Genomic DNA, 12,181 nt, shown 5'->3' on the forward strand with positions numbered 1-12,181 from the left:
ATTTCGCTATATTTTATAGTAAATCTAGATGTTGATCGCAGTATTTAAAAATTAGGCTAGCATAATCATCGGATAATCGATGATCTTGCTTTTCGAATTTGGTCTGACAAAAAGTTCAAGGTTGTCCGGCTTCAGATTTTGCATGCAAAAAAGCGTCGAAAAGCACTGATTGCTCATTTTAATTAATTCTGTCTGTCCGAACTTTTTGCTACTAATTATACATTTGTTAGAAACTATAAATTTTTAGCAAAACTGAGCAACCTAGTTTCTGAAGCTTGGTTTTAAAAAATTTTTATTTCATTTTTAAAAGTGCACCGAGAATGGACGCGGACGAAGTCAATGAAGCTCTTTTGAAACTGAACTCAAACATGGACCAACTGTTCCTGATCATAATCGGAATGATAGTCTTCTTTATGCAGTGTGGTTTCGCTTTCTTAGAAGCGGGCGCAGTGCGAATAAAAAACACGACTAACATTCTCATGAAAAACATGATGGATTGTGCTATAGCTGCTATTGTTTACTGGGCGATTGGCTATGCCTTGGCCTTCGGAAAAGAGTCCAACACTTTTATAGGATATTCTTACTTTTTCTTGGCGCATTTTCCTACGAACCAAGTGGCCTTTTACTTTTTCCAGTTCGTGTTTGCTGCAACAGCTGCTACAATAGTATCGGGAGCGATGGCTGAACGAACTAACATTTACGCCTACTTCGTTTACAGTATATGTATCACCGGATTTGTTTACCCGGTCGTGGCTCATTGGGTTTGGGATCCCAGAGGTTGGCTGGCTGCAGAGGCCCCATGGGATGGTGTATTCTATATGGACTTCGCAGGAAGCACAGTTGTTCATGCCGTCGGAGGCATTGCAGGCTTGATGGGAGCAATCGCTTTGGGTCCTCGTATCGGACAGTTTGACGCCGAGACGAAAGTACGTTCCAGGATCCGAGGACATACGATTCCCTTGATGTGCCTCGGAGGAATCATACTCTTCTTCGGATTTTTTGCCTTCAACGGAGGATCGCAGCTCGCAATATCAAACGAAGGTGATGGCGAAGTGGTTTCAAAGGCAATTTTGAACACTATTCTTTCGGGATATGGAGGAGGAATAGTGGCTATTTTGGTGTCCAAAATCAGAACTAATAAATTCAGTTTGCCCCAGTGTATCAACGGAACTCTAACTGGAATGGTTGCAATTTGTGCCGGATGCAATGTCGTGGAACCCTGGGGTGCTCTGGTTACAGGAACAGTAGCCGGGATGACATTTGTAGCCTGGAGCGAAGGAATTTTCTACGCTGGCGTTGACGACCCTTTAGACGCGGTCGCGGTGCACCTCGGCGGGGGTTTGTGGGGAATAATAGCCGCGCCTCTTTTCGCCACGAGACTAGGGGTTTTCTATAATTGGGATGCCAGGGCATTTCAGTTTCTGCTCTGGAATATAATTGGAGCTCTGGTGATCTGTGCATGGGCTTCGGTCCTCACAGGAGTCATATTTTGGATTATGAGATTCGCTAAAGTTTTGAGAGTGAGTCGAGAAACCGAAACGATGGGTTTGGACGAAGTAGAACACGGTGAGAAAGCTTATGAACCTGATCTAATAGGCGTTCTTCAAGAAATGAACGAAAAACAATCACGACCAAAATATTCTTCTAAAGAAGAACTGGGGCAGGCGAACAAGAACTTCAAAGCCGAAGAACTCTAGACTGACGAAAATTAGTGCAGCGGTGTCAAAACCTGCGAAACAACCAACAATTTGGACGAATAAAGAAAAAGAATTATCTTAAAACAGTTTTTGTATTTTTTTTCGAACTGCTTAATTCCACTTCCCTCCGCTATTGCTGTTATCTTATAAAATATAAACTTTGTAGATTTTTAATTTTATAAAGGTTTTCATAAAATCATTACAATGAGTAGTGTATCCGCTTTTTGTTCCGACTATTAAAAATGGGGAGGAACTTTGTATTCGGGTGTGTTTTAGTTTTAACTTCTTTTTTTAATTTGTTTTCCAGGCATATTCAGGTACCACAAATAATCATCGGAATGGGTCGAGTCATAGATCATATTAAAGCCTTTTCAGTCGTGACTTGAGCGATATTAAATAAATTTCAAGATTTTGCCCCAGTGTCGAGCAAGAAATGGTTTAATATTTTTGATTTTTGTTAAATTTCGAGCGAGTAAATCCATCTAGTAAAGATCGTTCTACATGAAAATTAGTACTATTGACTGATGTTTTGGAAACTTTTTCAATGATCTCAAAATTTACACCACCAAATCTAAGATTAAGTTAAATTATAAACTATAGGATGGTGACTTTCTCTCAACATAGGTTGCGCCCCAATTGACGTATGAAAGCAATGTTAAATTTATTAGACTTAGAGAAAGTCTTTTTTTTTGTTTTTAAAGTTTCTCTGATTTTTTTGGTAACTATGGTACCAAATCTGATATAAGTTTTAATCGAAAGAACAAAGTATCCCTTACATTAGCGAACTCTCACATTTTTGTACCGAATCCGCTATGGAATGCGCTATGATAAATAGAAATATTTGACATATAGACCCATTTTTAGACCTCGTTTAATTTCCCAAAAACGACTGTGCCATTTCTGAAACTTGGAAATCAATCAAATGGAGATAATTTATTAATCTCTCCTGAATAAAATTTTCTCCATAAATAATCCGAATACCGAGAATGGGAAGGAAGTTTGTATTCAGGAGTGTTTAAGTTTTTTCTTTCTTTTTCGTTTCTGTTTCCACGCAAAGTCGAGTTTCAGAATTAATCATTGGAATGGATCGGGTGATATATCATAATAAATCCTTTTGTGAAAGTTTTGAGATTTATTTCAATTTCGAGCGCGTAACGCAATCTAGTGAGGCCCGTAATAAAGAATTTAACTGTTTTTCAGGTTTTTAGGATAAAAATTTTACCTTACAAAAGCAAAATTTAGTTTTGGATGTTTCATTTTGCACTAAAGAATTTTAAAAAATTGCGCAAAAAAATTAGAAAAAAAAGTTTTAAGTTTTTTTTCTTCAATTTTTGAAGACAAATGTTGTCGCTCATGCCTAAATGAACAATTTTTTTGCGATCGTATCGTTCTGGAATCACAGCAACCGGCTGTCTTTTTTGTATTTCAATGGACTAATTGAGCCGTTGAAACGCTTCTTGTTCAGAGGAAATTAAACGAAAAACTTTGCTCCAATTCAATTTTGATAATGGAACTAATATCGTCTTAAACAATGATTCAAATCTCACACTCAACTCAACGACAAACCTGCTCATATCATGGAAAAACCTTAGTTGTTTCGACTGCTTTTTAATGTCCCGATAAAAAAATCAATAAAAAAAACTGATAAAACATACAACAAACAGGTTTTTTTCTTTCATTTTATTGCCTGACACGATGTTAAGTATAAACACGAGTGCTCGTATCAGGGCTGCGCCCTGAACGTTCCAACTGTCCATAAAATGGTCTCGAATAGTTTCCGGTCAATGAAATATTGACAAACTAAGAATTTTAAACTGAATATTAAGAATCTTGTGTTGAAATAATAATGCCTCAATTGAGTTCGGAAAGATTTTGTGGTGGGTGCGGGATAATTTGCCACGCTTAAATAATGCGCGTTAAACTTCCAGCATCAAAGTATCACAGAGCTTTTGTCATGTCAGTCTGTTACTGAGTGGTTCACAACAAATTTTTCGTCAAGATAATCTAGTGGTGCGCACAACACTTCTGATACTACGAAGATCCATGGTTCGCTCCCCGCGAAAAGTTTTTTTATAAATGGTCTGAATAAGAAAACCACCCCAAGCGTATATATTCTTTACTTTCTTCGAAAGTTGGAACAATCAAACTGCTCGTATCAAAACAAAGCAAAAAATTTTCCGAGTGCTTCATATTCAAGGAACAAGTCATCTCAGAAGAAGTTTAGAATTCGATGAAGTTTCGAAAAAAAAGATACTAACACTGACTTCCCCGAAAAATGATAAAAATGATTTCCCTGAAAGATGATACTCTGAAAATTGATACAAACAAGGAAGTGCAAAACTCAATAAAGTGTCAAGAAACTGATATATAAAGACTGAAACAAAAAAAGATACAAACTCTCCCACCTGTATGTGAAGTACTAAGTAATGTATTTTTAATGCTAATTGTTGGCAATATCGGTGAGCAATTTAACCGGTCAAAAACTTGCATGTTAGTTTAATTAGTATTTTTTGGTAATAGTTTTTGCGTGTGGAAGTTAGTGAAAAACAGAAAATTGACGTCAAAAAGCGCAATTGTAGGTTAATTAACTTCGTTTAATTTCGCTGACCGAAAAGATATTGCCAATAAATTGGCAATAACTAAAATTAGCGTCTAGCAAAGTATTACACCATTTCAAAGCCTTTTGAAATGTTGGTGACATCTTTTGAACAAACCGTGTTTTCAATTGAAAGTCAAGAAATAATGCATGCTCAAATGTGTGTTCATAAGTTCTTTTGAAATTGTGAAATTCCAATTGATTCACATTCAAAATTGGCAAGTATAAAAAAATTTCATGTATGGACAAACGACGTTTAATCGAATCGGATTCGCGTGGAGAAGATTACATAGCTTTGGCCGACTGTTTGGGAACATATCACGTCAAATTTATTGTGGAACGAACAAGTTGTGATATTACCACACAGAAATGTGTTGGTTGGTACAACCATACGATGACATATATCCCGGATTGTTTGGCCAGGAATGAAATAGATGAATGAACAATTAATGTTGCATAAAAACCGTTGGTTCTGTATATTATATTCTGTCCTTATCATTTGAAAAAACATGTTTTCAATTGAAGTCACTTGTGAGCACTCTATCATTTTTCTAATCTTTAGAACTTACGAAAAAAAATGTTCTTTCAATAGAAATTACCTAAAATTCTTTTCAATTTACCGATTGTTCAATGGTCCTTAAAAAGGTGTAATAAATCAAAATAGCTTATCTCAAAGCAAGTTGGAACAATTTTTTCGTTAATTTGCCGCGTACGCGTCATTTGGACGGATATATAGCGCAATAATTATCCCAAAAGCGCAGTTTTTAAATTTTTTTAAACTTTCTGTTAGAAAAAAATGGCAGCTGAACTTCCTTTTCAAATTTGACATCAAAACGTCAAAACTTATCAGATATTAAAAAAACTGTCAAAATGGCCAGCACTAAAGATGAAATTTGTCTGGAAAAAAAGCCACACTAAAGACAAAACTTTTCTACAAAAAATTAGAGCTTAGCCGCTATGCAGGTAAACATCCTAGAGCATAATTTTTCGATTGAAACCGTTACCTAAAATTCGAAGGGATATATATTTTTAAAAAACTTTGAAAAATTAGAAAAAAAAAACGGTCAAATTTCAGTTCAAAAATTGGAATATTTCGAGTGTTTTAGAGCCATTTTTGAGGTCTGGGGTATTTTAAAGAAAAACGTAAGTTTCCAATCGCCAAAACTTAAAAATGACAAAATCGTTTGAATCGCCAAACCTTAAAAATGAAAAAATGAACTAAGTTTATGGCTATAACTTTTTCTACTAAAAAAAAACAGGGTGTATCCGTTCATGCAGGGAGAATTTAGAACACCAGTTAGTGCGATTGAACACTTGATCTCAGATTTTTGGCAAAGTAGTTTTCGATGAAAAAGGAAGTTTCCAAGAAACGATAAAACTTTCAAGCGTTGGGCATCATCTAAGGCTTTTTGTTAACCCCCGGTCCAGCTCAGTGCAGGACCCACCGTGTGGGAGGAGGCGGATGACTCTGGGACCCTCCAACCGTGACCGAAGTGGGATTCAAACGCATGACTATCGTGATGAGAGACGTGTGCCTAAGGCTAGAAATCGTTTTCTACAAAAATAAAAGCGTAGCAGCTTATGCAGGGGAGATCCCCTCATCATGTTCTTTTGATTGTCTTAATGTCAGGATTGGCAGAGTAATTTTTGATAACCAATTTTGTCGACTAGGATTGGAAAAAAAACATGGCAACGTGCTCTTGAATTTTGTTTCAGGCAACGTGCTCTTGAATAATATGATGATACGTATTTTAATCGCGTGGTTTTATTCCAAGAAACGTCGTAGTTGTTCGTGCTGAATCTATTTCTTCGCGGATTTGCTTTTATTTTTAAAATACTCGTTACACGTTTACAAAACGAAAAGAAAAGAAGATTGCTCGTATATCAGGGCAAAGCCCTGAATGTTACGACTGTCCCTCAATCTATATCGAACAGTTTTTGGGGAAAAAAATTGCAAAAAATTATAAATTTTGGACAATATGAAAGATCAAGTGTACAAGTACAAAGTATTACGAAAGATTAGCTAGCCTCAATCTATTTTAAACGATTTAATTGTCCAAAATAATTTGTCCGCATAAATAGTACGCGTTAGGCTTTCTGAGTTATGGATAAATTCTTCAAAGCGCGCATAAACTAGTTCAGAGCATGACCAAATTGGCTCTTTCAAACTCCAAAAACTTTGATGAAAATGACTGTCGGTAAAACATCTTTTGAAATTGGATTTCAGGTAGTAGATATCTTCAATGGGGTCTCAACATTTTTTGTTGAAACTATTATTTCGATCGCCAAAAATTGACTGAATAAAAAAAAACTACCCCAAGCATAAATAATTCTTTTCTTTGAAAGTCGGAAAAATTACGCTGTTCGTAAAATAAAGTTGCAAATGACCCAAAAAAATCTGCTTTTCTGGTAGTTCCAAAAAAGGGATTTTAAATTTTACATTATTTTTCTTCAAAAACGGAGATTTTAAAACTTCAGTTCTTAAAATTTCACAGAGGAACTAAAAAATACGTATTGATCAAATTTCTCAAACTAAGTGATTTCGATGAAAAAGAGCTGTCATGAAAGAGTCTATAATTTGACTGACATTCCGGCTAAAAGTTTTTCTGTGAAACTTTTTTTGCGTTGCATTCGTTAAAATAGTTTACTTTTCCAAATATCTGTTAGTTATGTTTCCGACTTACAAAAACAGTGACAGAAAATTTCAGCTCAGTGTACTTTTAGTGATTCTTTTCGATTTCTAACTGTTTTGACCTTAATTTTTTTATATCACATAGAAGAGTTACTAGGTTTACCTCAAAACACTGAAATGATAAGTTTGTCGGCTCCATCTTAAAACAAAATTTCTTCAGTTTTGTATTTTTACTACTAAATCAACAAAAACTGTCCAAGTTTTAACTTCTTTTTTGTGAAAGCAACTGGCCAAACACAAAATTTTTGGGCCGTTTGCTAAAGGTTTGGACAAAACCATTAGTTTTTTGGCGGATACTCTTCCTTGAATTAGTATATGTTGGCGTCAAAGGCATTAAATTGGATTTTATCAGAGGAGGGATCTTTTTAGTGGACAAAGTAGCCAAACCCTGAAGAAAGGGCCCTCTCAACTGTAAATCTGCCCGGTTTTACATTAAATTTATTATGATTCAGTAAAGAAACAGATTCAGGGGGTAGGGTGATGGGGTTGAAAATGTTGATAACTATGAGTTTTAGTAAGTTTCAACTTGATTTAACACATATGGCAGAGATAGATACTGGTCTGACGAACCAATTTCTTGGGAAAAGTAGTTACCTTGTAAGTGAAGGCATAAAAAGTCTACTCAAATTTCTTGCGGAAAAAAAAGCAGAAAATCAGACTAATATTACATATATAGAAAATGGAGAAAAAGACTTGTGCATTGAAAAAAGAGATAATCGATTCATAGATTGCAACCTGCACTTCGCAATCTCAAGCAAGAAAACGGGATATATTAGCTCTAAAAGCCAAAAACAAAGTAAAATAGAGAAAAATCTTTGAAAAACATTTGCTAAGAGCCAGTATCGAACCTATGACCTGCAGATTAGAAGTTCTGGTATGTGCGCCACAGCCGTTTGGAAACTTACCAACACTATTTATTGATGAAGCAGCTACAATTGCTAATAACTTGCTAATTCTCTTCTGAGCACAAGTAATTGAATGTACCGGGATTGAACCTGTACATTAGGAGTCTCACGTCATCGCATCTGCACCACAGTCGACTGAAAAATTACTAGAAGTCCAGCGTGATTTTGGTCTTGTCTTTGAAAATTTTTAAGAACATGTTCAGAGTCGAAGATAACGCGTAACTTTTGGAACTATGCGTAAGATAATGCGTAACTAAAAAAATGGGAACTTTTGGACACTTGCCAAGTCCATAGCTGATTCCATCAAAACAAGGATAGCCGGTTTGCTGCGCAAGCAGCACAAAATGTTCCGACCACATTCTCAGAATTGTACGCCGTGTGATGATAGAACTACAAGAACGCGTAAAAATTTAGTTAATTTAGGCATAAACGACTACAATTGTTCACAAAAAAAATAAACAAAAAAAGATTTTTTTTCTTCATTTTTTGCACTTAAAAGTTCAAATTGAAGCTTCCAAAACTAGAGCTCTATTTTTAGTAAAATCAATTTTAGCCTAAGTTACTACTTTTCATATAGAAGGAAATTTATTCGATCGCTTTACTCGCTGGAAATTTGACAATAACTCAAAACCATTCAACCATATTTTCTCGACAGTGAGACAAGTTTTTTAAAATTTCTTAATATTGCTCAAATCACGACTGAAAAAGCTTTAACTCGATCCATTCCGATGATTATTTGCGGTACGTGATTTAGCGTGGCAACAAAAAAGAAAAAACACTGAAACACACCCGAATATAAACTTCATCGCTATTTTCAAAATTCGGATTAATTATGGAGAAAACTTTTACTCAGGAAAGATTATTACAACATCTCCATTTGATTGATTTCCTAGTTTCAGAAAACGCACAGTCGCCCTTGGAAAATTGAACGAAATCCAAAAAAGGTCAATTAATTTAACTTAATCTAAGATATGTCAGTGTAGTTTTCGACATAATTGAAAAATTTTCCAAAAAAAACGGTCAATATTTCAAAACATGAACTCTTTCTACATTCAATATTATTTTTTTATATATAAAAAAATAATCACGGCTGAGTTGTCATGCGAAGAAAATTCTCAGTACCTGCATTTAAAATTGAACCTTTTATTTCAGATTTGGTTGGGTAGTTTTCGACAAACGCCTCCAAAAGTCAAATAAAAAAAAAACAGTCGTGTATGGGAAATTGCACGAGGTCCAAAAATGGGTCAATATATCAAATGATTCTATTTGTTTTGGCGGATTCCATGGCAGATTTGGTACAAAAAATGGAGAAATTGCTAATATAGGGGAAACTTTGTTCTTTCGATTGAAACTTATTTCAGATTTGGTACCGTAGTTTCCAAAAAAATCAGAGAAAATTCCAAAAACGAGAAAAAAGGACTTTTGCTAAGTCTAATAAGTTTAACATTGCTTTCATCTTTTATACGTCATTTGGAGCGCAACAGATATTGAGAAAAAGTTCCCAGCCTATAGTTTTTAATTAAACTTAATCTTAGATTTGGCGGTGTAGTTTTTGAGATAATTGAAAAATTTTCCAAAAATCTGTCAATATTTCAAAACATGAACATTTCCAGATTCAAGATTGTTTTTTTATACAATAATCAGGGATTAGTTGTCATGCTTAGATAGTTCCCGGCACCTGTTTTTTAAATTGAACCTTTTCTTTCAGATTTAGTAGAGTAGTTTTCGACAAAAGCCACCAAAGGTCAAAATTAAAAAAAGACTTTGTAGGTCCAAAACTAAGGTCCTTCAAAAACTTAGAGCGTCGCTACTTTTGCAGAACAATTTCAATTTCCTTTTCTTTTCAACTAGGACACTAACACGAGATTTGACAGGGTCGTTTTTGAAAAATTTAAAAAAGGACATTTGCTGAGCCCAACATAGCTTTTCTACAAAAATTAGAGCTTAGCCGCTATGCAGGTAAACATCCTAGAGCATAATTTTTCGATTGAAACCGTTACCTAAAATTCGAAGGGATATTTTTTTTAGAAAACTTTGAAAAATTAGAAAAAAAAACGGTCAAATTTCAGTTCAAAAATTGGAATTTTTCGAGTGTTTTAGAGCCATTTTTGAGGTCTGGGGTATTTTAAAGAAAAGCGTAAGTTTCCAATCGCCCAAACGTAAAAAATGACAAAATCGTTTGAATCGCCAAACCTTAAAAATGAAAAAATGAACTAAGTTTATGGCTATAACTTTTTCTACTAAAAAAAAACAGGGTGTATCCGTTCATGCAGGGAGAATTTAGAACACCAGTTAGTGCGATTGAACACTTGATCTCAGATTTTTGGCAAAGTAGTTTTCGATGAAAAAGGAAGTTTCCAAGAAACGATAAAACTTTCAAGCGTTGGGCATCATCTAAGGCTTTTTGTTAACCCCCGGTCCAGCTCAGTGCAGGACCCACCGTGTGGGAGGAGGCGGATGACTCTGGGACCCTCCAACCGTGACCGAAGTGGGATTCAAACGCATGACTATCGTGATGAGAGACGTGTGCCTAAGGCTAGAAATCGTTTTCTACAAAAATAAAAGCGTAGCAGCTTATGCAGGGGAGATCCCCTCATCATGTTCTTTTGATTGTCTTAATGTCAGGATTGGCAGAGTAATTTTTGATAACCAATTTTGTCGACTAGGATTGGAAAAAAAACATGGCAACGTGCTCTTGAATTTTGTTTCAGGCAACGTGCTCTTGAATAATATGATGATACGTATTTTAATCGCGTGGTTTTATTCCAAGAAACGTCGTAGTTGTTCGTGCTGAATCTATTTCTTCGCGGATTTGCTTTTATTTTTAAAATACTCGTTACACGTTTACAAAACGAAAAGAAAAGAAGATTGCTCGTATATCAGGGCAAAGCCCTGAATGTTACGACTGTCCCTCAATCTATATCGAACAGTTTTTGGGGAAAAAAATTGCAAAAAATTATAAATTTTGGACAGTATGAAAGATCAAGTGTACAAGTACAAAGTATTACGAAAGATTAGCTAGCCTCAATCTATTTTAAACGATTTAATTGTCCAAAATAATTTGTCCGCATAAATAGTACGCGTTAGGCTTTCTGAGTTATGGATAAATTCTTCAAAGCGCGCATAAACTAGTTCAGAGCATGACCAAATTGGCTCTTTCAAACTCCAAAAACTTTGATGAAAATGACTGTCGGTAAAACATCTTTTGAAATTGGATTTCAGGTAGTAGATATCTTCAATGGGGTCTCAACATTTTTTGTTGAAACTATTATTTCGATCGCCAAAAATTGACTGAATAAAAAAAAACTACCCCAAGCATAAATAATTCTTTTCTTTGAAAGTCGGAAAAATTACGCTGTTCGTAAAATAAAGTTGCAAATGACCCAAAAAAATCTGCTTTTCTGGTAGTTCCAAAAAAGAGATTTTAAATTTTACATTATTTTTCTTCAAAAACGGAGATTTTAAAACTTCAGTTCTTAAAATTTCACAGAGGAACTAAAAAATACGTATTGATCAAATTTCTCAAACTAAGTGATTTCGATGAAAAAGAGCTGTCATGAAAGAGTCTATAATTTGACTGACATTCCGGCTAAAAGTTTTTCTGTGAAACTTTTTTTGCGTTGCATTCGTTAAAATAGTTTACTTTTCCAAATATCTGTTAGTTATGTTTCCGACTTACAAAAACAGTGACAGAAAATTTCAGCTCAGTGTACTTTTAGTGATTCTTTTCGATTTCTAACTGTTTTGACCTTAATTTTTTTATATCACATAGAAGAGTTACTAGGTTTACCTCAAAACACTGAAATGATAAGTTTGTCGGCTCCATCTTAGAACAAAATTTCTTCAGTTTTGTATTTTTACTACTAAATCAACAAAAACTGTCCAAGTTTTAACTTCTTTTTTGTGAAAGCAACTGGCCAAACACAAAATTTTTGGGCCGTTTGCTAAAGGTTTGGACAAAACCATTAGTTTTTTGGCGGATACTCTTCCTTGAATTAGTATATGTTGGCGTCAAAGGCATTAAATTGGATTTTATCAGAGGAGGGATCTTTTTAGTGGACAAAGTAGCCAAACCCTGAAGAAAGGGCCCTCTCAACTGTAAATCTGCCCGGTTTTACATTAAATTTATTATGATTCAGTAAAGAAACAGATTCAGGGGGTAGGGTGATGGGGTTGAAAATGTTGATAACTATGAGTTTTAGTAAGTTTCAACTTGATTTAACACATATGGCAGAGATAGATACTGGTCTGACGAACCAATTTCTTGGGAAAAGTAGTTACCTTGTAAGTG

At 34.9% G+C, this 12,181-nt stretch overlaps 1 protein-coding gene across 1 annotated transcript; it reads left to right on the forward strand.

Annotated features, from left to right (window-relative positions):
- Window positions 1–243: 243 nt before the first annotated feature.
- On the forward strand, window positions 244–1,768 carry LOC134840263 (putative ammonium transporter 1). Its single transcript, XM_063856010.1, has one exon. The coding sequence runs from the start codon at window positions 321–323 to the stop codon at window positions 1,695–1,697; it is 1,377 nt and encodes a 458-aa protein (XP_063712080.1). The 5' UTR covers window positions 244–320; the 3' UTR covers window positions 1,698–1,768.
- The last annotated feature ends 10,413 nt before the right edge of the window (window positions 1,769–12,181 follow it).

The sequence above is a fragment of the Symsagittifera roscoffensis genome, chromosome 2, assembly GCF_963678635.1.
Source record: "Symsagittifera roscoffensis chromosome 2, txSymRosc1.1, whole genome shotgun sequence".
Lineage (NCBI taxonomy): Eukaryota > Metazoa > Xenacoelomorpha > Acoela > Convolutidae > Symsagittifera > Symsagittifera roscoffensis.

Bases quoted from the DNA above. Each gene is read 5' to 3' on its own strand.
- LOC134840263 (XM_063856010.1), top strand. From the start codon at position 321: ATGGACGCGGACGAAGTCAATGAAGCTCTTTTGAAACTGAACTCAAAC.